The 25,676-nt window shown below is 36.7% G+C and overlaps 1 protein-coding gene across 11 annotated transcripts in view; it reads left to right on the plus strand.

Moving 5' to 3' along the window:
* The first annotated feature begins 220 nt into the window (after positions 1–220).
* Positions 221–25,676, plus strand: part of LOC103695721 (rho GTPase-activating protein 7-like) — a 32,281-nt gene continuing 6,825 nt past the window's right edge. The window contains exons 1-21 of one of the 11 annotated variants that reach the window (XM_008777123.6): positions 221–723; positions 3,066–3,197; positions 5,457–5,493; positions 6,904–6,980; positions 8,888–8,958; positions 9,063–9,141; positions 9,525–9,666; positions 13,192–13,317; positions 14,455–14,532; positions 14,704–14,759; positions 14,863–14,932; positions 16,301–16,385; positions 18,141–18,384; positions 18,472–18,699; positions 19,400–19,744; positions 19,818–19,867; positions 20,234–20,294; positions 20,400–20,483; positions 23,022–23,138; positions 23,225–23,391; positions 25,603–25,672. In XM_008777123.6, coding sequence (XP_008775345.4) covers positions 703–723; positions 3,066–3,197; positions 5,457–5,493; positions 6,904–6,980; positions 8,888–8,958; positions 9,063–9,141; positions 9,525–9,666; positions 13,192–13,317; positions 14,455–14,532; positions 14,704–14,759; positions 14,863–14,932; positions 16,301–16,385; positions 18,141–18,384; positions 18,472–18,699; positions 19,400–19,744; positions 19,818–19,867; positions 20,234–20,294; positions 20,400–20,483; positions 23,022–23,138; positions 23,225–23,391; positions 25,603–25,672 — 2,340 coding nt within the window. In that variant the 5' untranslated portion in view covers positions 221–702. Of the gene's footprint in view, positions 724–1,219; positions 1,445–3,065; positions 3,198–5,456; positions 5,494–6,903; positions 6,981–8,887; positions 8,959–9,062; positions 9,146–9,524; positions 9,667–13,191; positions 13,318–14,454; positions 14,533–14,703; positions 14,760–14,862; positions 14,933–16,300; positions 16,386–18,140; positions 18,385–18,471; positions 18,700–19,399; positions 19,745–19,817; positions 19,868–20,233; positions 20,295–20,399; positions 20,484–23,021; positions 23,139–23,206; positions 23,392–25,602; positions 25,673–25,676 lie in introns of those variants that run through there. The other 10 variants (XM_008777115.6, XM_008777140.6, XM_088722119.2 and 7 more) reach the window with 10 other exon arrangements.

Genomic DNA, 25,676 nt, shown 5'->3' on the forward strand with positions numbered 1-25,676 from the left:
AAATTCAGCACAATCGCCATCAGGCAACGTCAAACCTGTCCCCGCCACCAATCACGCAGCCTTTACTTATTTTTTTCAAAAAAGTAACGTGGGCCCCACTTAACATCACACCATGTCGACGGCATCCAACATGGGTGCCACAATATTCCTCCTGAGGAAGAACATATCCATTATACTGGCGTCCCGATAAAAGAACTCTCTGTTCGAGTTCCGATCTTCCGTACGCGTGTCCAAGAGAGCCATCGCACGGCCCCTTTCGCACCGCCTCCCGACAAGACTCAAGAGGCGGTGCGCGGGCTCGCAGACGGCACGTGGCTGGGGCGTCCGCATGCGGGTCTTCCCCGTCCGAGACGCTGCGGCCGCACGGCGCCCGGGTCTCGGGGGACTGTAACGGGAGAGAAAGAAGAGCGAGAAGAGAGAGGGACGGGGACGGTGGAGAGAAGAGATAAAGAGGGGCAAGAGAGAAAGGCGGAGCGAGGGAAGCGCGGGCGCGAGAGAGACGAGGGAGGGAAAAGAAAACGAAAAGGAAAAGGAAAGAAATTCGTTGGGGGTTGTGGACGGCCTTTCTTGCCGAGGGAATTCGGTTCTTGCGCGTAACCCTGACATCTCGATCACTACATTGCCTCTCTAATGGCGAAATCCGTGTAGTTTGATGGTGCTGCAGCCCCGGAATCGATCAAGGTTGGCGGCGGAGCCCCTCGGATGATCGTTGGTGCCCCAGAGGTGCCCCCCTTTTAACTCCCCCCACCCCCGCCCCTTTTTTTTCGCCTGAAACCTTTTGCTGGAAAGGCCGTTTTATCGCAAGATTCTGTAGCGATTGTGATGTCAAGTTTATTCAGGCAGCGGCCTTTCTAGGGGTTCTTGATCGGTTTCCTTCAGTTTGCTGTGTTTGTTTGTGGGAATCTCGATTTCTTGATGATGTTTTGTTGGTCTTTTGCTTTCATCTCCTTGTTTTTTGTGTATAGATTGACCATATGATAACTCAAATTCTTGATTGTTTTGCTATCATGCTTCTTTATTCCTGCTGAAATTTATTGCATCATCGGCTACGTTTGATGTTGTCAGGGAGTTAATTTAAAACCTTTTTGTAATGTATGACGCTGAGCTGAACATGTTGTAGGGGAGGAAAGAAAGGAGAAATCGGTTCTATCATGTAAGAAGAATCAGCTAGATGAAAACAAATATAGCTCGTTTTGTAATATTGGACAAACTCTGTGGGACCGGACATGGCATATATAAAAATAAGTACTCCATACCTATACCGGTGGTGAGACTAGAGCTGGCAGAACGCCCTCATTAGGTGAACAACTCAAAAACTTGAAAATCTCAATTCTAGAAGAGAACATTGGTCATATTATGATCTAATGGATGAAAGTTGAAAGTTGAAAGTTGAAACTTTGTCTCAGTTGTTTGTCATGTAATCGTCCCATCTGAAAACTTCATGGTAAAGTTGTCCCCATATTTTACCTAATCTTCAATTTCGAATAAATTTTTAAAAATTCTTTAAGACAATATTGTGTATATGAGTCTTTTTATTTTTGTATATAAATCTCATATTCCTTTTTTCATTTCTTCCAATATTACTTTTTTTGAATTACCATATAATATTTTTCATTAAATTTACTAGACTGCACATTTTTGCCCTTGCTGAATGCAATAATAAATCCTGATATTCAATGGTATAGTTAGTTCAACATTAGATCTAAGTCATTTTGAGCACCTATGAAGTTCTGAGTCGGCATATGTAATTACCCAATTAGTAAGTCCTTTGCGGAAGGTGGAAAATTTATTTGTGGTGGATGATCTACATGCAAAAGCTGTTCTTCCATGTCATGGACAAATCAAACATTATTTCCTGTTTCCAGCAAAAAATACAGTGCTTAAATTTATATATTTTCTTCAAAAGAATATGCACACATATTTTGCAGGGAAGCTGAACATCCTGTCCTTTGTTTGACTGCCATCTTACATCACTTTAGCCCTTTACATGGTTTGCATTTTATGTTTAGTTCATGTACATAGTTAGACCTGTTTTCTGACAGTTGGGCCTGTTTCTGTACACAGTGAATTTTATTTCGATACACACTTATCCACAGGAGAGGGACTAAACAAAAAATGGCCATTCTAAACCAAGTACTGGACATAAAAGACCTCAATTTCCCCTATTTCAAATTACAAGTAATGATGTTTATGTTGGATTACCTGTGTTACATCTTTAGCTTTGAGCCACTCCAGTTGCAATGCAAAATTTTATGGATATGGGATTAGTCATTGTGGCTATTGCTTAGCTTAGTGATGCAGTTGGTTTCAACAACTGTATCTTTGGTCCATGCTGTTTTCTAATGACAAGGATTCATTAATCCAAACTTAACAATGAACGGGCCTTCTCTATATGCAAAATTACCAACACAATCGTATCTTCCCTACTGATTGGGAAATTTAATGCTGTAGTGTATTTCATGCGGTTCATTCAGCACACACTTTGCATTAGGTCTTCTTTTTGCCCTTTCTTTCTTTGTGTGTGCGCGTGAGGGGTTGGGTTGAAAACTGCCTGCCATTAGAATGTAAACTTGGTGGCTGTAGATTGGCTTTCGTACCACTTCGTATCATATTGTAGCCTAGAAATACAATTGAAATTTTTGATTCAACCAGTAGCCTGCAAAACCTTACGCTTTCTACTGCACTATTTCCTTTTTCTTCAACTAATGCCCTATAATCCATGTTGGATTCTAAATTAGTTGATGAAGCACATGAGTTCGGCAGGCAAGAGCACCACAGCAGGAATGTGAGAAATAGTTGTGGCCTGTGAACACGCCATGCATTCTCTAGTTAACATGATTAATTGTAGACCTTCTTTTCTTTATGTTTCTTTTGATTTCTTTTTCCCCCTTCAAATGGATATGAAAGCGTTCCTTTTTCTTGGAAATCACTTTTCTGGTCTTAATTTCTTGTAAATTGGTCTGTTCTTGAACTTCTTTCCTGTGCCTGAGGAGTAGAGCATTTTTTTATGGCCTGATTTTGCTTTTTGATACCTTATAAAGCTTAAGATTATGCCTTTGTGGCAGATGGCCTCATCCAATCTAACTGAAAATGCAATGCAATGCAAAACATGTCATGGCGAGGGGGACCCGAATATCCGGACCACATGGATCTCCGACAATCCTGATAAACAATCAAATACATGTCCTAATTGTCAGGTTGGTATAATTTGTTGAGAGTAAAATTCTCTCTCTTAATTATATTACAATCTCACTTTTCTACCAAAGAATACTTATATTTCAGTGTCTCAGTTTTGTACAAATTCTTAAAATATGCATCACAAATGAATCAATGATTACTTAAATAGTGTTATCCATGTCTAACATGAAATTGAGATACATCTGACATATGATTATGCAATGTTTAAGCCTGCTTTACATGATTTGTTGCTTAGATATTAAAGTACAATGATTTTCCTCCTAAGTGGGCATGATCTAAAGTGAGGGAAATCTGCAATCCTCTAATATGGTTATGGAAACCATTGATGAGTCAGGGATAGATGAAGCGCTCTTGCTTCAGGTTGGTGGATTGTTAGGAGTGGTGCTTGCTGGCTTCTTGTTTCATCAAACTGGAGAAAGTTGGATGGTGTTTTTCGTGAAATATGCAAATGGGATAATCAAAGGGGGTTTATCAGTTAGTGGATTGGAACACTTTCTTGGGTGCATGGAGACTAAAATTCTCTTTTGTTGCTTAAGAAGTCTTTGCAACTTGATGTAAGAGTGGGACTGGCATGGGCTTCTAAGAGCATTATCAATTCCTAGCTCACTAACATTATGTTTTTGCTGTGACATGAAATATTGAGATGGATGGAGTATTTTGGATCAGGCATTATGTTTTTGGGCGGATGTTAGGGAGTTGGTTTTAGAAGATGGTGTTGCGGCACTGTTCTTCTAAAGGGAGTCGGTTTTAGAAGATGGTGTTGCAGCACTGTTCTTCTAAAATCATTATCCCAAATTCTTCCTCCATTTCTTCGTATTTTGTGATGTTCTGATGTATACTAAAGTTGAGGTTTTTAAAAGTAACTTTTGGCATATATCATCCACCTTTATCTCCTACACAAGGATGGCAAACACTACTAGAATTGGGACATCTACGAGGATTCTTTGAGAATGCCTTCTATAATTTAGTAATGATGATCTAGTGTGGGTCTAAGTTCTAATTTGTGATTGGGAAGACAGCATCTTTATAAAGTTTGTGGTCTCATAGAATTTTCACCACGACATTCTTTAGTACTGGGGCTGGAAGCTATGTTGGATCGAAAATGAACTACTATTGTTAGTTAAAAGACAATACAGGCAGACTATATTGGACTAACATATGAGCACCATTCTTGTGGACTCCCATTGGAGCTCTCTCTCTCTCTCTCTCTATGTATCCCCATATCTCACTTGCTCGCTCGCTCTCGCATTCTCTCTTTTCTCTCTCTCACCCCCCTCTGCATCATGGTGTATTTCTACGTATTGGCTTTTGTATTGAACTGGACTATCCGCTATGAAGTGTATAATTTTGCTTTTGGCAATCATCTTCTTTGGCTTTTAGTTTTATGCATGTCATTCCTACTCTCAGATTGAATAACTTGAAATTAAATCCACCATCACGTGCAGCTAGATCACCCTCCAAATCAAGGATTAAATTACCACGTGTTTTACTGATGCAAGTCACAAACCGCCATCATATAATATCACAACATACTGGAGTACATTGGTCACCTGTTAGGGACTATAATAGAAAATAGTTCCATGTCAATGCATAAAAGTACATTCTAATGCATGCTGAATCAGCATGTACTTGAATTATTATGCATCAGCATTTATCAATATGCATGATACAGCTATGCATTGTGCTTGTTCCTGCTTGGCATAGTACAACATATGATTTCTTGATTTGGATTACTTGCATTAAGATACTATTTTTGAGGAATATGATGCTACAACTTGCTTCAAATTCTTCCTCGACAGAGATTCTCTTGATGCTTTTTGGAGGCTATCAATCTGGTCTCTTCTGTTTAAGCAGATCATGAGCTTTTGTTTTACTAATTCTCCTCATATGTGCTTTCACCCACAGCTCCAGTTTAATTTCCAATTTTGGACATGGAATCTAAATTCCTTATCAGGTTTTACTTAAAGTATTTCTAGAATCTGACTTGAATCCCACAGTCTCACCCCTCGTACAATCCTATTGTTGAAATTTGATTCGAGGAGCTTGGCAAAAAATTTACCATTGAGCATCTATTAGAAGATCTAGTGTATTATTAGGACCAAATTATATGAAATAAACAGTCACATGGCTTTAATTATGATGTATTATTATTACTATTCTCTTTATTTATTAGGTCTGTCTATTGTTTCACTTTAGCTTAGCCTTGGAGCTATTACTTTGTAAAAAGTTTTTAACTGCTGTATGCTTTATGACTACAGATTTTTAAAAGTGGGCCACTATTCATATCATCTAAAGGTAAGCTTTTTCCTATTTGCCTGGAGAAAATTGTTTACTTTGGTATGACTAACATGTTTAGGTAGTTTTCTTTTTCTTTTTTCTTGTTTGCCATTTTTGTCATTATTTGTATTATGTGAGCGAACCAGTCGACCTATTTTTAACAATCTTTGTCAGCATAGAATAACTCGAATTAGCTACATTTAGAGACTTAGCTATTGAAGTGGTAACTAATATGTAGCATGCAATTTCTGAAACCTAGAGTATTATAAACAAAGGTTAAAGGCTAGCAAACCATCATCGATAACAGACAAAGTTGGACATCCATGGAGGAGAATAGGGCCAGCATGGTGATTGCTTTAACTATGAGCAGCCAGGAAATTCACTTGCGATTACTGAGCAAAAACTGCAGCAGCAAATTTTATTAAAACTTCTATTTAATTCTTTTTGATGCTGTGCTGTTTTGTAGTTTAGCTCTATCTTAATACATAATTAAATATTGTGAATTTACCCGAAATTTTGCAATTTTTAGTATTTATTTTATCATAGTTTGTTTAACCAGCCTTTAGAAAGGCACTTCATGTTTATCAAATCTTATACTTCAAGATAAGGCTATTTAAAATGCTTTGAGGCTTACGTGTGATGGCATATGAATTGCGGCATACTCATCACATGAAGAAGCTCTTGTCAGGCACATGCTTTGGTCTGTAGATGCTTGCAAGTTTTTACATGATGATGAAGTCCATACGTCACATAACATCCAAACACGAACTATCTTAATAATTTAGTTATTTTTTTATTGAAAATATGTTATATACATTGATACTAGATTACTAGGTGCCTAGTAGTATAGCGACATGCGTTAGAGCTTGGGGCATAGTTTTTAATCTTATACATGTCTTCTTGCAACCATAGCACAACATTTGTCTTTTGTCTAATATACCTCTGTTGTTTCTACTAATGTTTTTCGTACCGCCCAATACTGGGGATCCCATAGTGACTCAATAAGGTACCAGTACAGTATGGGGGAGCAATATGTATTGTACCGACACATAATACAGCTGCTGTCTTGCCTCCAGTAATGTATCATGTGTTTGCAGTTTGTACCATGTGTCAATATGACATTGTACCATGCTGACCCAACCCATACCGATAAGCTACAGGTACAAGGTCCTGTGCAGAGTTTGAACACCTTGGTACTTTTACTTTTATCAGTCCATGTCAACCATAGCATGGTGTTTCTATCTATTCCATGCCACGTACCAACAATTAATTTGAAGTTTGAACCATTCCTCAATTGGAGCTCAGGGAGATTGTTTGTAACAATAAATTTATACTCTTAATTTTGATATTATTAATTGATCAAAAATATTGATATTTTTTGTGTAATTCATATATTGGAATTTTGTATTGCATTTGATGAAATTGCAGGAATAGGTTGGACATCATGGAAGAAACGCTGGTTTGTTCTTACACGCACTTCATTGGTCTTCTTTAGAAGTGACCCTGTAAGTATTTTGTTACCTTCATCTCACTGTTTAACTATTAATATATATTTATCATGTATCATTCCTGTTCTGTTATAGCTCCAAGCATTATGTGTCTGTTTTCATGTTCTGTGCTCTTGCGTGATTGAAGACTCATGGATCTTTTCTCATAGCCAGTCTTACCTCCTTTCCTTTTTCACAAATCCTGCTCATACTAGGAAAGATTTGTCTTATAAAAGGAGTCTATTAGGTCTGGAATGGGACATTTCTGCTTGAGATATTTTGAAAAAAGGGGTCTGCCACTCTGTCTTCACCCTCTTTCCTCTCTTTGCTGCTCCTGGTCTTTGCTTGCTTTGAATATGAAGCTTGTATCATCCTGAGGACTGTTTTCTTATATGCTGTGGAAAACTATGTGAACACCCTTCCAAACAGTGGATTACTTCTTTCATGTATCACCATTACCTCTTATTACACTATTTTCCTCGTATCCCTTAGTTATCAGGTTTTCTATCACATCTTTGAGTCCTATTAGTTCTCTTGAATCATTTCAGGTCGAAATAGATTATATATTATAGTCCATCCTGTTTAGATTGCTCTTCTTTCTAGGTTTTAAAAACTGTGGGATGAGGCTGTCCTGATTTTTCCATGGAACGGGATGCCCATATATCAACACTTGGAATAGTGGATGTCCCATCCTGTCCCAGTCATTTCCCAACTTGTTCTGTGCTGACACTCAGGAGTCGGGATGGTGCCCATCTTGCTAAAATTAAAGAGAAGGGATAGTTATTTTCAGTTGTCTGCGTACCGAACACTCATTAGCCTACCTGCAGAGTTATACTAAAAGTGTTTCTTCTTCCATTAGGCTTTTATATGTCTTTTTTTGAGATTGTGTAATGTCATAGGGTTTATTCACATGACAAATAAAGTTTGCACAGAATTTTAACTTCATTCACACCTATGGCTAGGAAATCTGCTAGATTCATTGTTCGACCAGGTGGAAAGTCGAAAGAGGCACCTCCTCTATTATGCTCAAGTTACTTGCTCTCTCAAAACGAAAACCAAAATAGCTGACAAGTAGTAAAAATGAACCTGCATAACAATGACATGATACAGAGTAGTTTTTTTTAGATATGTACCTACACATGCTTATCATTAATGAGCTTGGTTAGAAGTAAGAAGAGTAACTTTCATATGATACCCCTGAGTGTAGTATGTATGGATTGCCTGCTTGTTGAACAGCAGAAAAATTATCTAAATGAGAATGGCAAAGCGTAATAAATATTGATAACTTGCAGAGCACCATAGACAACTGCTTTTCCAGTCAGATTTTAAAGGGATGACTGGATGTCTGTCAGTGTCTGTGCACAGCAGTTACTAGCACATGCTAAAATTAATACATTCTCATCTTTAATATTCTCATCATGCTTGTCATCTTATCAGCATGAAGTCATTTAGTTTACAATTTCAAGCCAACTTTTAATGTAAAATTGGTTGATTTTTTTTCTTTGGTCAGATAGAACTGGGTTTAAGCCTCAAAATTTAAACATTAGATTTTTAACTAATATAGTCAAGAATTCGCAAACGCACAGCTTCATATTAAAGAAGAAAAGAGCTACATTTGACCCATTCAACTCCGTCATTTTTCAGCATCCATTCCCTTTTTTTTCTCATGAGAAACTGCAACTTTAGTAGATAATTACTGACCTCGTCTCCTAACTTATGAGTTTTTGCCCAACCTCGAGGGTATCCACAGTTCTTGTAATATCTTATGCCCTTGTAAAGCATCATTTTCTGCAACAAAATATTGACAAAAATCATGTTCTGTAGTTGATGACTTCATACAAAATATTCTTTCTTTCTGATATCTAGTGCTTATTTGCTTGCCGCATATCTGTTGTGGTCAATAATGGTGGGCCCCATCTTTTCAGAATTTTCTCCCTCAGAAAGGAAATGAAGCGAATCTTACCCTTGGTGGTATGGACCTAAACAATTCTGGAAGGTAGGAATTTCTTCATAAACTAATAAAGCCTGATGCCAACTGAAATGTTAATTTAGCCCTAAATCTTCATTGGCAATAATCTTAATGTACTGTAAATTGCACAGTGTTGTTGTAAAAGCAGATAAAAAGCTTCTGATAGTGCTTTTTCCTGATGGCCGTGATGGGCGAACTTTTACGCTAAAGGCAAGTTTCCGTGCCGTTCTGTCTTTAATTTTTGCCCAGATATTGCAATATACAGCTATTATATTATGTCCATGGTCTGCCGTACCGGTCGGTACGGGCGGTATCGGTCGGTACGGGCCGGTACCGGCTGGTACATACCGGTACGGTACAGCTACATATTTCGGTACCGAACCGTACCGGTCCGTGCCGACCGGTACGGATGCGTACCGGCCCGTACCGACCAGTCCGTACCGGCTCCAATTTTTTTTGGCTTTTAACCCCATCGGTACCGTACCGGTTCGGCTCGGTTTGGTTCGGTACCGTACCGGTACCGATGCCCACCGGTACATCGGTGCAGTCGGTACTGCGTACCTTGATTATGTCAACATTCTTTGATCAAACAGGCAGAAACTTCGGAGGATTTATATGAATGGAAATCTGCATTGGAGAATGCTTTGGCACTAGCACCTGGTGCATGTGCAATGGGGCAGAATGGAATCTTCTGCAATGATATTACTGACTCAAATGAAGCTTCAGGGGAACAAGGTTTGCTTTTTCCCCCCTTTTGATATTTCTTTTTTGCTCATATACGCAAAAGTGCATATCATGTTGCCTATCATTATACTAAGTGAATAAGCTATAGCATGATATGCCCTATGTATCTGCATTCACTGTTCTACTTTTCATTATCTGAATAACTTGGATGGTACCAATTTGTTGTATGAAGCACCGCATAGCAAAAAATGGCTGACATCCAATTCTCCAATGTGTTTGGCTTTAAAGGCAAGTTGCAGATGGCTAAGACTTACCAAAGATTAATTTAAAGTCATCGGTGTATGCATGATCATGATATTTAATGAGAAAATTAGAAAAACATGGGTGTTGTACTTTAAGTATTGATGATTAAATGATTATGTTTTAACTGGACTGTTTAACTGCTGAGATGGTCACTAATAGAAGCGAGGAGTATGATCATCAGAATGAAGAAGATAGGGTATTTTCTGTCTCTCCTCAATACTGAGCTCATTTCCAAGTGAAAAACTTATGATGCAAACATTTTACTAGAACATGTTAGAAACCTTGAAGAATGTGAGAAATCTCATTGATATTCATGTTAGATCAGTTTACGATGATAAAATGAGCTTAATGACATTTGAGAGAATTGATAAGCTGTCAAGACAATCAAACAGCTCGAGAAAAGCTTAACTCTGTGATTTATGTAAATTAAACCCTAAACTGAAGATTTTCAACCACAATGCTTGCTCAGTTATGTGACTGAACCTTAGTAAATAACAAATGCTTTTAGTAGTTTACATCCTTTTTCATATGAGCATGTCAATGGGCTTAGTGGACTATTAAATATCAGGGATTGCAGACTCCTAAGGTTCATTAATCAATGTTGGTGGGAGCTTTTATACCATTAAAAAGAAAATGTGAATAGTAGAATCTACTGGGATAGGGAAACTAGCCTGAAATTATGTATACTGGCATGACGTAGCTTTTAAAACATCTTTATGTGTACTTTAAACTTCTAGATTTCAAAACTGCATATATATTGTTTGAACTTTTATGATAAAAATATTAAAGAAGTTCATCACCAAGTTGCTGTTCTCACTTCTCACTACCGTGTTGATGTTCGTGGATCAAGTACTCAACCACACCAGATCGTACTGGTCTCTGCCAGACATGCTGTTCCTGATGGGCAGGGAAACCTTCCTGTATTAAGTGTTGGTAGTTGGTATCAACAGATGTTTGGTATTGACAATTGGTATGACCTATACTGGTTGATGCTGGTATGATTACCAAAACTAGTACTTTAATACCTTAGTTATAATAACAATAATCAGCAAGCCAGCCCAAACTATTTAGTATTGGTTTTAGCTATCTTTTATTCACCATAGTTTAAGGCTTACATTCTCATTCATTGCCACCTTTTAAAAACTCATTTTGTTGTTTTAACATTAAATTCAAATTCTGGCTTGCGGCCTAAGTCAACTCCTAACCTTGTCAGTATCGGAATGAGATTGATTCTGTTTCAACAGTTGTGATTACATGTTTTAAGTTAATACTTTTTTATTTTTTTATTTTTAAATATGTTTACAATACTTTACAATTTACATTGTTCTCAAGAATTGTATCACAAAACTTTGGAGGAGCTCAGTCACATGGTTTGAACTTTGAACTTTTTCCCTTTGATGGGATCTCTTGGAATCGCAATATACTATACCATTCTTCAAACTCATTTTAATGAGTTTTGCACCTCATCATGTCAGAAAATAGAAAATGTTCCACTGGCTACTTCCAAACCAAAAGATGATGCTCTAATGTTTTATCTCTTATGAGCAAAGATGATGGAGAGATGGGAATGTATCTAAAATCTGCTGTTCTTTGCTAGATATGAAGCACCCTCAACTGTGGTCTGACTTGGTACTTGAAAACATCTAGTAGTTGTCATCTGCAGATGACATGATCACTTTAGAAGGCTGGAGGACACTCTGACTTTTGTTTTGAGAAAAAGTATTTGGTGCAAGGTCGGAGGAACTGGTACCGGGCATCGTACTGGTTCTCCGACAGCACGAGCCGGTACGGGCCTGTATCGACGAGGGCACGGTACCGTGGGAGAGGAAAAGAGAGAGAGAGAGAGAAAGGAGAGAGGCTGGCGGAGGGTGGTGGACGCCGGCGAAGGGCCCCGGTAGGCGAGGCCGCACCTCAGACCCCTGTTTCATTGAAAACAGGAGAACAACCACGGCCTCGCCCCCCGCGGCCTCCGCCGGCCCCTCGTGGCCCTCCGCCGGTGTCCCAACCTCTCCCTCTCCCTCCCCCTCCCTCCCCCACTCGTTCTCTCTTTCCTTCTCCTTCTCCGGCCTCAGCAATGAGTCTCGTTTTCGCTGCCGGAACCATACCGGTGAGCCACCAGTACGGTTCGAAATGGCCGGTGTCATCGGTATGGCTCGGAACGGCCGGAACCGCCCAGTTCGAGACGGTTCTGCCGACCTTGATTTGGCGTTATTTGAAGGGAGAGTTAGCCTCTCGAAGACAAACTAGCTGAAATACATTGAGAAGATTAAAAAAACAAATGTATTTATCGTTACATGATTCATTGAGGCATATGATTGTTTCCTATATTCTGTCATTGGGGGGATGATAGAATCTGAAATAGTGTTACTTTCCTTTCTTTCCTTCATTTGTTATTTTTTGGTAGGTAGTAGGTACTTGTCATGCATTTTAGGATCAACAATAAGGTAAGTGCAACTGAGGTGGTGACCTTCAAATTTACCTTCTTTTTAGATTACCTTCAGATATATGTGTTGAACAATGAGATTGGTTTTACCAAGGACTGCTATCGCTCAATCCTTGTGATGGACTCTAAAATAGTTATATAAGGAACAAGGGCACCTTATAAAATACTCTTGTTTATCAAAATAGAGATAATGCATCACCAGCGAAATTCTACCTTGACCCATATTGGTCATGTAGCTATTGCTATGAAGATTACTTTCGCCAAAAAGACCTGAAGAGAGGATTTTATGCAGGTATTTGTTTTACTGTAATCACTTTACTGATTACTTGGAGAGAACTGATGTATATTCTTCTCTATATGGAAACTGTATCATATTACTTTAGCGAACAGAGAAAGAGAGAAATTAAACTTTTTGCTTCCTAATCTTTCTTGATTGACAACGGAAAGTTCCACGTAGGTTCTATGGTGGTATTCTTTAACCAAGACTTTGGATGAACATGCTGCCAAATATCTTTTTTCCTATGCCAACTTTAATTCAAGCAAGCATATGTTGATGCCACATGGTCAAGCTGAGATAGTGCTGTTTGCGCATGGGTCAACATTTCATTTATGTTTGACTAACTCTTGAAATATTATTGTTTCTGTTGCTAATGTGCAATTCATGGTACAATCTTTTTTGTGTTGATTATGCTTTAAGTCTTTCTTGTGCTCCTTTTGACTGAGTATGTAGGATTATAAGCCTTTTTGCCATGTATATTATGATTATGTGGTCCTTTTGGATGACAGCCATGGATTAACTGATTGAGCAGTTTCTTCTGTTGTTATTGCAGTGAAAGATAAGGAACCTGAACCTGTGAAATCCACAGTGATTGGTAGGCCAATTTTGCTTGCACTTGAAGATATTGATGGGAGCCCATCTTTCTTGGAGAAGGCCCTCAGATTCATTGAAGACTATGGTAAACCCTGTTTTTCTTGTTGTTTTATTATGTATTGTAACACCTATTTCAAATTTCTTTAATCTACATAGTGCACTAAGAAAACGTAGAACGGATAACTTTTGTCGTTGTCATGTTCTCCATAATTTAGATTTACTTCATGGAGTAGGAAATGTGATTTTGTGCTAGATAACATTCTTTGTGAATGTTGTTCCAAATAGTTACCTTAACAAGAAATTTTCAAGCCATAGCCCATTAGTGTGATTTTGAACATATAATTTGCTATTTTGTCAAAGAGAAGAAAAAAACTAATTGAATGACAAATATGACCTCTTGCATTCAGAGGAGAGGAATGCCAGGATGGACAATATAATTGGAGGGCTCTTAATTCCATAAATTTAATAAAGAAACTAGAAAGGCCTCATCAATGTTGATTAAAGAGATTACCGTATTAATATGGCTTGTGTCATTACTTATCTATTTTCTATATGCTAATTTTTGAAAAAGAAGACCACCAATGCTGGTCCTTGGTCTGGATGAGTAAGGTGGAAGGTTGAAGTTAAGGATGATAGCCTCTTGTGAAGTGTATGCGAAACTATGAAATAGATCCAAATTCAGTGTTCACAAATGCTAGGGGCATGTTATATCAGAGGCATTACTAAATTATGAGCATTTACAAAGCTGATCAGAAGAGTTGGGACAGGAATTGATGGCTATGGACTTATGGTTATAGTAACTTTTAGTTTTTAGAGGCCTGTTTGGGAACATCCTGCCAGATCTGGTGGGACCCAGAAGGCTAGTTCAGAGAGAGATGGAAGGGAGAGAGCATGAGATGGGGATGGAGAGCGTGGGGAGGCTGCAGGTCCTGATTCCCATGGGGAGAAAAAAAGGACCTTGGGAGGTCTTTTTTCTATCCCGCTGAGATCAGGCACATAGCTTCCCTGTATTCTCTCCTTTAGTCCGCCCCCTCTCATCCTCCCCATCCCATGAGGTCCTCCCTTTATCCTGCCGGATCTGACAGGATATTGCCAAACAGACCCTAAAAAAGTAGGGGCTTATTTGGAAGTTTGTTCTTTTATATAAAAGAGAATAAAGTCAAATTCTTATCCTGTTGCTGTGGAGGTCTGAATGTGCTTGACTGCACTAATTTTTTCACAGGGATCAAAGTGGAAGGTATCTTGAGGCAGTCTGCAGATGTTGAAGAGGTAAAACGCAGAGTTAAAGATTATGAACAGGGTTTGTATGCTCTCCTTATTTTCCTTTCCATTATCTTTTTTGTTAGATTGTCTATTTTTCACTTAGTTGAGGCCAATATCCTATCTTTCATATTTAGAAGCAGGGCATCTCTTAAATGTAGCAGATAGTATATCTTAACAGCATATTATGTCCGAATTTGATTATTTTCAGGAAAAAATGAGTTCTCTTCAGATGAGGATGCACATGTTATTGGTGATTGTATCAAGGTGTTTGTTGCTAGAGAATCAAGATATGAGCTATTTTTCATTATTTTGTTCATTAGTTTCAGCTGAACTATGGTTATTTCTTAATTCTTTTTTATGTTTGCAGTATGTGCTTCGGGAGTTGCCATCATCTCCAGTTCCTGCATCATGTTGTACTGCACTGGTGGATGCATACAGTATGTCCAGGGCATTAGAGTACATATTCACATTTCATTATGAAGTCATAGCAATTGTACCTTACATATTCTTTTGTTGATAGACAACTTTTCTTGATATTAAGTTAAATTATATTAGTTCTTTCATATTATATATGTTAATTCTGGATTAACAGCATCTTTTGTTGTGCTAAGCATTTTTCTCTTTTTATTTGTTTTTGAGGGCCATGCATCTTTTTCCACTGCTGGTAATCCTTTTCTGAATAAAAAATGTATGCTTAAGATTAAAAAGTTGTACATAAGATGGACAAAGTAATGGGAATTATATATTTTAAAGTATTGCTATAGTGTGCAAGATCAATCAGACATCCAAGTTCAGAAAAGCTGATTTCGAACAAGATAGAACAGGTGCAATGCCATTTGAGATATCTGATATTTTATTCTACTTATTGTGTCAGTTACCTATGAGATTTTCGATATAACAGTATCCTATGTTTGGATGGAAGGGTTGGCATCACATTATTTCTCTATAAAACTATTTTTTTTTAAAAAAAATAAGATAACGAAAAGCAAATTCTCCCATTGGATAACAGTTCCATTCAAATTTAGAGATGGGCCTATTTTTCTTTTTCTCTCTCTTCTCAGTCACTATACATAACCAACCTCATGAGAATCTCCTTTTTATTGTCTCTTTTGGTCCTATCTTTTTTCTAAATTATATTCATCAAAACCGACCAAACTGATTCAATTTTTGATAACCATAATATTTTTCCTAGACATGCATCTGCACGTTCTTGTATACTAGTATGTGTATATGTATAATGTAAGTATGCTGCATGAATTTGGATCCTTGTCTTCTTTGCTCTAGATGAATAGGAGTTTTCAAAAGAAAGTTTACTGCAAGCATATGATATCAAATATATACAGTGGAGCAGATGATGCCAATCATGTTATATAACCGATCTTGTACTCTATATTTTATTACTTTGAAGTATAAGCACTTGATGAGAACATCATAGGAACTGATAATGAGCTTCAAAATAATGGCATGTTTCATACTTGAACAAGCCTATGAAATCTGTAACAACATTTAAGACAACTAACATTGAGAAGCATAAACGCTTGTTCGGAAAGTAAAAAACGTGAATGTTCTAGCAACTAATGTTTAGCTTCAAGGTAGTGTCAAGTCCAGTACTTGAATTTTTGAACAAACTCATGAAATTTTGTAATACCTGGACTTCTATCATTTTATAGTTATTAACTGTTGGAACTTGGAAGATCAATAAGTATATGCATACATAGTCCTTTTCTATTATGTTCAATAGTCTATTGAATGTTAATCATATTGTTCAAGGATGTGAATTTTTCACAAAGTTTGATATTTAATAGGAACTGATCGAGGAGATAGAATGGATGCTATGCGTGCTGCAATATATGAAACTTTCCCTGAGCCTAATCGCCGTCTAGTGCAGAGGTACATAATTTTATCGTTAATATTATTTTAATGTATGCATCAAGATTCACCGAACTGGTATCGGAGTGCATACCGGCCGGTGACCGGTTCGACACGGTATAGGTCCTTATACCATACCTTTCCATGGCGTATCGAAACAAGGAGAGCCAGAGATGGAGGAGATAGAGGAAAAGAGAGAGAGAGAGAGGGAGAGGGAGGAAGGGAGGGTGAGAGAGCAAGGGGGTGTGTGTTTTGGGGGGGGGGGGGGTGGGGGGGAGGAGAGGGGAAGTGGTGATGTGTACCAGCGATGTGTGGGGTGCGAGGGCAAATTTATATCAAACTGAAACGTTATATTGAACCATGCTGGTAGCTGGCCGGTCCAACTCGGTACGCCCTAAACCGGCCGGTTCAACACGGTCTAGAAAACCATGAGTATGCATATATATATATATGGGCCCTTTGAGTTTTAAAATGAGTTATCTTTGTGATGCAAGCAATAAAGTTCTGGTTTTGACAATATATATAGATATAGCATTTTATTTAATATTGCCAAACTCAATGAACTTGTGGATCTTTCTTATTTCAGGTAATTATAACCATGACCAACAATTCTTTTCACTATCTTTGTCGCACATATCTATATAAAATAAACTTTTATGCATGTTTTGATTTTTCCCTGATGAACCCTTTATTGGAGTATTTCGAAAGAGAGGAACTTCTTCAGACATGAGAAATACAATAATGAAGTGATATACAAGATGAGTGCTACTAGTAAGAGATAAATGTCAAAATGGAGAAGTCGAGCTATTTTCTGCTTGTTCATCTAGAATATTTTAAATTCAATGATGAGTCAATTGTCTCAGACTCTCAGTGTTGGTGTAAGATTTTGCTTGTGATGGTTTAGCATTTCTAATGCCCATTGATATCCGTTAAAAGCTTGCATATGACACGCCCTAGTAGGCCCTGCTACTGTTGATTGTTTTTCCTTTATTTTCATAGCCTCTTTAAAGATGACAACAAGAGCTGTTCTTCAAGCTCGTATATTTTATGGACGCTGTCAGGTGCAATCGTTGTTTCTTTTCATTTGACATGCACCATTTGTGTGCAGGCCTGTACATTAGTGGTCTTTATTCTATCATTAGCCGATGTACAGACTATTAACTATGACTTTTATCCTGAGTCCTCTGCTCAATTGAATTTTATGTAACACAAGTTGTTTTAATGCTTTAGCTGAATGGGTCGTATGATTTTAATTTTAGACCATGAGAATTTTAAATCGCACATAATAAATGGTAAAATGCACTTCCTGTTGTTGCTAATTATTTATTTTCTAAGAATGTCATTTTATTGATTTTCTTTGTTCTGCTTTATAAGAAATGCCTGGCTGCTGTTACCCGACTGTTGGCCCTACGATAAGTATCTTGATCTCACAAAGAAGTTGCACAAACTTGTGGATAAATTGTTGATTCATACAAATGGAACATTTCTTGTCTATGTTTCCTGATGGAAGACATTTTTTCCCTTTTCTTTATATGAGTTTAAACTTAAAAAAACAAAGAACATATGCATAACTCTGTTGAAGAAAACATTCTACACAGCGATGTTTTATGTGACCGTTCTTTCAGCGATTTCATAGTTGTTTCCTACATGCTTCGGCAAAGTGTGTTTTCTGCATTACATGATTTCAGACAGTTTTTGCAAAATTCTTTTGCTACTGCCATCTGGTAGTGTGTTATTAGCTAATTCTACAACCCGACATCACTTATTTTCTTTCAGGATTCTAAAGATGATGCGAACAGTAGCCTATCACAGATCTGAGAATCGGATGTCTCTATCAGCTTTAGCAGCTTGCATGGCCCCATTACTTCTGCGCCCGCTCCTGGCTGGTGATTGTGAATTTGAGGATGATTTTACTATGGGTGGGGATGGTTCTATTCAGCTTCTTCAGGCTGCTGCAGCTGCTAACCATGCTCAAGCTATTGTTATAATTCTACTAGAGGAATATGGAAACATATTTGATGTAAGATTCCTTTTAGTTTTCCATATAGAGATACTTGTTTTAATCTTAATGTATTTGAGCTTTATGAACTAACAATTAGCTGTTTAGGAGGATCTTTTGGAGGACGGATCCTTTTCTTCAGAACTTTATTCTGAATCTGAAGGTGGTGATGCTGAAGATGATGAGTCAACTGATCATGACATCCCAGAAGATGATGGATATCATGATGGACATAATGGCCTTGAAACAGATATAGATGATGATCCTGAACGTTCGTCTAGTGGGACACTTAGTGAAAGAAGCAGTTATGATGAAAGTGATCCATATGATGATAAGGTTATGCATCCTTGCATACTTATAGTTAATTGATTTTTTTTTATTCCAACTTTTTTTATTATCTTTGTATTTTTACTTTACAGCAGTTTTTCTTGTACATTTTGAGACGAACAGTTTCCTTATCAAGTTTGTTTAGTTATGTTTTTCTTTTGTTTTGCAAAGGAAAGTCATTACCATGAGTTCATGACTATGATCATTGTGCCCTGATTACTTAACTGAGTAAAAAATAATATAGGTCTCTATAACTGCCGGCTGGCATTTTTGGTTTTGGTATTCACTTACAGAGGGTTGAAAAAAGGCAGTCATTAACTTTCCTTTTTGCTGATCTAGGGGAGAGTAACTTGATTCATTACACTGGTTGGTTAACATGGACTATAATTGGACGACTGCTAACAGCTACTTAGTTCTTCACGGTTATTAGTGTTAGATTTTAGGCTTCCTGTCAGATTTTTCATCTACTTATCAATGCTGATTAATTGTCATGGAAACTCCTTCCTCTTAATTGCAGTAGTAAATAATACTAATAGTTCATTTGATGCAGTATAAATTATCTGGAAAATTCTAATCTTATGCATGATGTTGCCTATACATTACATATTTTATTGTTTAATTTAGAGTAGTGTTCACGAAGGAGTCCCACTATTTGCATCTGTTAGTATTGTTTGGAAATATATTTATTCAATACTATGTGACTATGTAGGCTACTGAAGATGAAGATATAGATGGTACATCTCCAAGAGATGATGAGCCCTCAAACACAAAGCGTACTCTTTTGTTGCGACACGATCATGATCAGAAATCATCAACATCTAATATCCCATATCCTGAGGATGTTGGTGTACAGAAGTATGAAATTTTGCGGAATGAAAATATTAATTCCTCTGCTGCACCTAGCTGCGAGCCCAACGAATCCATTGGGGACGTTCCTCCTTCCACAGAAGCAATGCTCAAGTCAGTTAGTCACAATGTAACCTCAAGTGTCACAGACAAATCAAATGAACCAGCGCCCAGTATTAAACAACGCACTGTATGGGGACGTACCTCTGTGAGTGTAATTATATTGCACTGTAGATTGCTATATAAAGGAAGACTCGTCTTCTTATTTGTTTGTTTTCCAGGCAAGAAAGAACCTCTCGATGGAGTCAATTGACTACTCTAGCGATGATGAGTAAGTATTGTATTTACTATTTGAGCTTGTCTTTTGGGGGTAAACTTCTGCTGCACTGTCTTGTTGTAATTTCCTTTTTCTAGTTTTGCTTTTATGCTTGTTACCTGTACTGTCTTATAAATTGTATATTTTACCCATTAAATTTAGCACATAGCTAAGATATGGCCATGGGAATACATAAATAAGATATACATATGACAAATATGTGTTTTAGATGGTTGACAGGCCATCACCTATATTAGTAGGCATGGATTCAGCTTATTGACATGTTGTGATTAACTTTATCTTGGCAGCTAATGGAAGTAAAATTACTGTTTTTGTTGATTATATCCATCCTTTTACTCCACTTTTTTCCCTCATAATCAGGATTGCTATTCAAAGGCTTGAGGGTACCAAGAGTGATCTTCAAACTAAAATTGCAAAGGAGGTGCCTATTCTAATTCATATACATTATAAGTTGTCAGTTTAAAATATTTTCAGAAATGTGCCATGCATACAAAAATTGATGAACATGCTTTTTTCTTTTTTAAAGGTAAAAGGAAATACAATGCTGCAGGCAAGTCTGGAAAGACGAAAGGAAGCTTTGCGTGAGCGTCGTTTAGCTCTTGAGCAAGATGTAAGTGCCAGTTTTGATATTCTGTTCCTTACAGTTCTGTTTTTTCCCTTACTATGTTCTAGAATCAACACACAACTTGATTTTTTAAATTTTAGAAGAAAAGTTTTGTGAAGTCTTTTTTAGTTGCTTGTCCCAGCAATTATATTTCATTTGCTTTGATATTTGCTAGTACCTTTTCTATTGCTTATAATATCTTTGGAATCTTTAAGTAGTTTTAAATTTTTATTTGAAAAAAATGTTTAACTCCTACCATATGGGTGCAGTTTTTTGCCAGTTAAAGGATATATTTATTTGTCAAATGAAGAAATATGTATATGTAAGAAAAAATAATTGCTGAATTTGAGAATCAAGAAACATTTCAATGCTTTAGGAGAAGACTAGGTAGCTTTTGTTGTGTAGATAATTTAACATCAGTGATTCCTATGCTAAAACCTGAAAGTGAGATGGAAAATCCTGTCAGCAATCCGTACACTCTTATATTCCTTCATTGAGAATGATGAAATTTTGTTTTATGTCTTCAGTTGTGCCCCAAGATCTTCATTCCATCCAATACCATTACACAGTTTGCCATCGTATACCATGCCCTATTTTTATTTAGGGACAGGAGCCCAGCAGGTAGTGGGCTCCCAACATGCCCTTCCATCCATTTCTTTTCCCTCACGTGCTGAGGATGTGCGGAATTCTAGTACCATATAATGCATTTGCTTGCCATTTGTACAACATATAAGCCCTTTAAAAACCTTTAACAGCATATTTTGTGCCAAATTAAAACTCATTGCTATTATACAGGTGTTTTTGGATGCTGTTTGAAATAAGTGGTTTTGATATGAAATATAAATTTTCGTCACCAGCAACTTTATTGTGTCATATTTAACGTGGGCATTTCTGCGTATAGATATGTCGAGATAACCACCAGCTAAGTGCTACTTCAATCTGATTACCTCTCCTTCTTTAAACTTTGTAATGCATTAGTTGTACTTCCAATAGTGCCGACCCGAGAGTATTTGCCCATGATCCTAACTAATGTCACGTTCTCGCTCCTTTTTTCTTAATGATTCCATTCCTATATATTTATGCAATATATAAGTTTATTATTTGAAACTAGAAAAAAATGTTATGATTAAGATAATAATTTTTATTTATAGTACTAATTTTTCATATTTTTATCTATTTATATATTTTTAATAATTTTTAAATTAAAAATATGTTTAAATACCATAAATTTAGAAAATATGTTTTTTTACTTCAGAAAATACTTTTGAAATATGTATTACATACTACTAATTTTTCATAATTTTTAAATAAAAATATTTTTTTAAATAACAATAATGTTTTAAATATAAATATTTTAAAAAATTAATTTGAGCCCAGATTCATGTAGAATCCTACAATGGATGCTACATATATTTTTTAGGCCTGTGGACATACATCAAAGGCTACTTATTTTTCAATTTTTTTTCAAATTTAGACCTAAGTCACTATGTGCATGATCGCATCAAAACTTAAATAAATAGACAGCAAATTTAGCTGAAAAATAGCTTGCATGCCCCTAAATACGCTTCTGATTTTACATTTTTTTAAATTTAATTTAATTTTTTAATTTTTATTTTTTTAATCCAAATATATATTTTTAATTTTTAAAAATTATATATAATCTAAAAATTAAAATTTTTATGTCATTCTGTAGATCATCTATAGATCTACAACATATCATAAAATCAAGCCAAAATCAAAAATTTTGGAATAATCTTCTCTTATTTTGCAAATTTCAAGATATTTTTTGGTGTCCAAAAAAAAAGAGAGAAAATGAGATAGGAAAGAGGAAGCATACCTTATTTAGGGTTGGATCCTCCTTCCATCGTGCTGAATCAGCGTATTTTTCGCCGTGGGAAAGGAGGGGTATTTGAATGGGTTGAGAATGCCCAAGAAACTTCTCAGTCCTTCCCAACTAGTCTTTAAAACAAAAGGAAGAGGGGAGAGGGGGGCCAGTTCGGAACCGGTCCAACTCAATGCGAACCGGCCGGTTTGGACCGAGTCCGGACGGTTCGCGCCCGGTTCCGGCCGGTTCCTATCGGTTCAGGGCCGGTTCTTAAAAAAATAAGTGAACCGACCCAGTCCTCCACTGGGTTGGCTTGGTACATGCCGAACTGGGCAGTTTAGCTCGGTTCAGCAGACCTTGCCCCTCAATGTCACCAAAATTACAAAACATGGTATCAATTATCAATCTTTTTTTTTCCTAAAGTATTGTACTTGGCACTCATAGTTGGGCTTCCCACTGTCTATAACCAGTTGCCACGAGATAAATCATGATCGTTCATTTCATAACGAACGGTAATCAAAAATTTTAAAAATTATATTACAAAGATTTTAAAAAGCACCATAGCAAATTCCATCTTATAAACATTGGCGAATTTTTCAGTTTTTCTTTTCCTTACCAGACAGTATGTCATACAATTACATTAGTCATTTACAGGAAGGACTCTATACTATGACTTATGTCCATAATTTATTGACGCATGTTCTATTTTGAGGTAACAGGTGGAAAGATTGCGAGAACAGTTGCAAAAGGAGAGAGATCTGAGGGCATCCTTGGAGTCTGGACTGATGAACATGAGACCTGGGAATATATCATATGCATCTGCTATGGATAGCAAGGTTAGTTTCATACAGGATTAGCAATTATTTTTAATAAACAATAGCTAAATCTTGCTCTGGATTTATAGTTTATATTCGTGATAAAGACCAGGGCAGATCTAGAAGAAGTCGCTTTTGCTGAAGCAGATATCATTAACTTGAAGCAGAAAGTTGCTGATCTTCGTGGGCAGCTTAATAATCAGCCGCAAAAAGCCAATGCTTCCTTGTGTGAATCATGCAGTAAGCTTCTGTATACTACAGATAAAGCAGAAGGGTAAATTTTTCTCTCTTTGTGCACTTCATTATACATTTCCTTATCAATGACCATATTTTCTCCTTGTGTTCTCTATGCATTTCTGGTTTGATGGCATTTCTTATCTTTTTTTTACTTTTTCCTGAGGCTACAGTAATTATTTCGAACTATTGAATTTTTTTGTATGGATGAAGAAAAAAGGTGGTGTTCATGTTGTAGCAATAACTCGTCAAATGCAGAGGAAAGGACACAAAGAAGGTTAACTATGGCCCAAGGAGACCAGGGAGGAGATAATGTGGGTCATTTGAAAAGGAAGAGGAAAGGACGCAGAAGCATGGGATTTTTTATGATATTGACACATTTCATATGATAAAGTGACTAATTTCAGATTGGATCATTTCTATATTAGGTCAATCACAAGTTCCCAACCGATGCTCAATGCAATTAGTTTGTCAGTTACCAGATCGTCATTACTGGATTGTTCCAATCAAGAATAATGTAACCGAATCAGATCCAAGTCAAGATCCAATCAGTAGACTAGCCTAAATGTATTCTAAATTTGTATAGGAAAAAAATTCTAGCACTTCTAATTTTTATAAGATTTTGTAAGAAAAAAATCCTTATATAATTCAAATGCTTAGAATGTATCCAATTTATTGTTTGACTTGCTTCACGTGTTTTTGGTGTTCCAATTTTTGATATAATTTGAATTTTTTTGAATTTCATCTAAAATTACAAGCTGCTAAATCTGAAGTTCAGAACCTATTTGGCCTGGTCAAACTGACTTTTTTGAAACTTTTATTGACATCCGTATGAATGATATGACATCAACAAACTGTGTAAGGAAACATGCTTCAGAAAAAACAACCCACATATTAGATGTTAATGGCTTTTTGAACAAGCAAAAGAATTGCCATAGCTGCTTAAGATTACATAAATCCTCGGTGCTTGACTACTAAAAGCCGAAAACTAGAAGTCGGTCAGTGGTAAGGTACTAACTAGCAAAATGTGAAATTAGGGTTTATTAGTCCTAAGACAATGATCTATTGCTATGAATGATTATTTTGATCCAGTCTGGAAAGACCAAAATCTATCAAAATATCAATGTTTGTTGAAATATATTAGCTCTCTTTCTCTTTCTCTCCATAGACATTTTGTTTCATGACCGCCTCATTGCATGTGCATGACACTATCTTATCATCCATTGTTTCAGAACAGGTCATTTTAGTACATCGACTGATCACCATTCTGTGTTAGTAGCTGCCATTCCATGCTATTGGGACATTGCTGAAAAGCTGCATGTTCATCATTTTCATGTTTCTCGGTGCTTGAATTCATATGCTTTAGGTTTCCTACAAGCTGTGCCCTAGTCTCGGTTTTCCAATTTATAAGTGGCATCAACAACCTTGTTTCATTATTTGTATACCCTAGTCCTTGATCCTATTTTGGGGGTTCATTGTGGTTTTTAACTTTTAAGTCTTCATCATCTAACATAATGTCAAACTTAGTGATGTCTTTATATGTATCACACATAACATCAAACCTTCCTTCCAAACACTCAGTCTCCAAAATATTGTTAAGAAAGAAAGTGCATTAACTAGAAGGAAGTGCATTTGTTACAAATCATCTCCAGAAGATCATGTTTGTTGGAATCATAACCACCCATCAAACTTTCCTTAGTATTGCGTAAACTACTTCCATCAAACATGCTCAGCACTAGTAACAATAATGTCAACTTCCTAAAACACCAGTTTCTTCCCTAACATGATTTTGATCATGACATCATAGAAAATTATATTTAGATCAAAAATTTTGAGAAATTTGAGTGAAGTATTGGCGTAATTTTCAGCTTTTGCTTGATAAGATTTATAATATTGATGTTATTACAGAATAATATACATGTTCAACATTTATTTTTTTAACAATAAAGTGTTTGCTTGGAGAATGTAATATTATGACAATGGCATGTTTCTTCTATTACTTTTCTGCCCAAAATTATAAAGTAGTTACCTGCAGTCTATTTAAATGCTTAAATCTACACGATGTCAATCTGTGCCATGTCTCTGTACTGAATTACACTCCACCAAAAAAAAAGTGTGGCGTGTGTATTTATATATATGTGCATATATATGTATCTGTGTATGTATATATATGTGTGTGTTGTTCAAATCATCATGTACTGGTTCCTTTAGCAGTGGTAGATAGTGACCTGCTTATTACCATCAAATACAGGAAAGATCAGACGGCAAACATTGAGAGTACCACTCTTGCGCATCAAAATAAAATGTTATCAAAAAGTGATGTAA

The sequence above is a fragment of the Phoenix dactylifera genome, chromosome 5 (assembly GCF_051530095.1).
Source record: "Phoenix dactylifera cultivar Ajwa chromosome 5, Ajwa_hap1_PhDact_Kaust_v1.1, whole genome shotgun sequence".
NCBI lineage: Eukaryota > Viridiplantae > Streptophyta > Magnoliopsida > Arecales > Arecaceae > Phoenix > Phoenix dactylifera.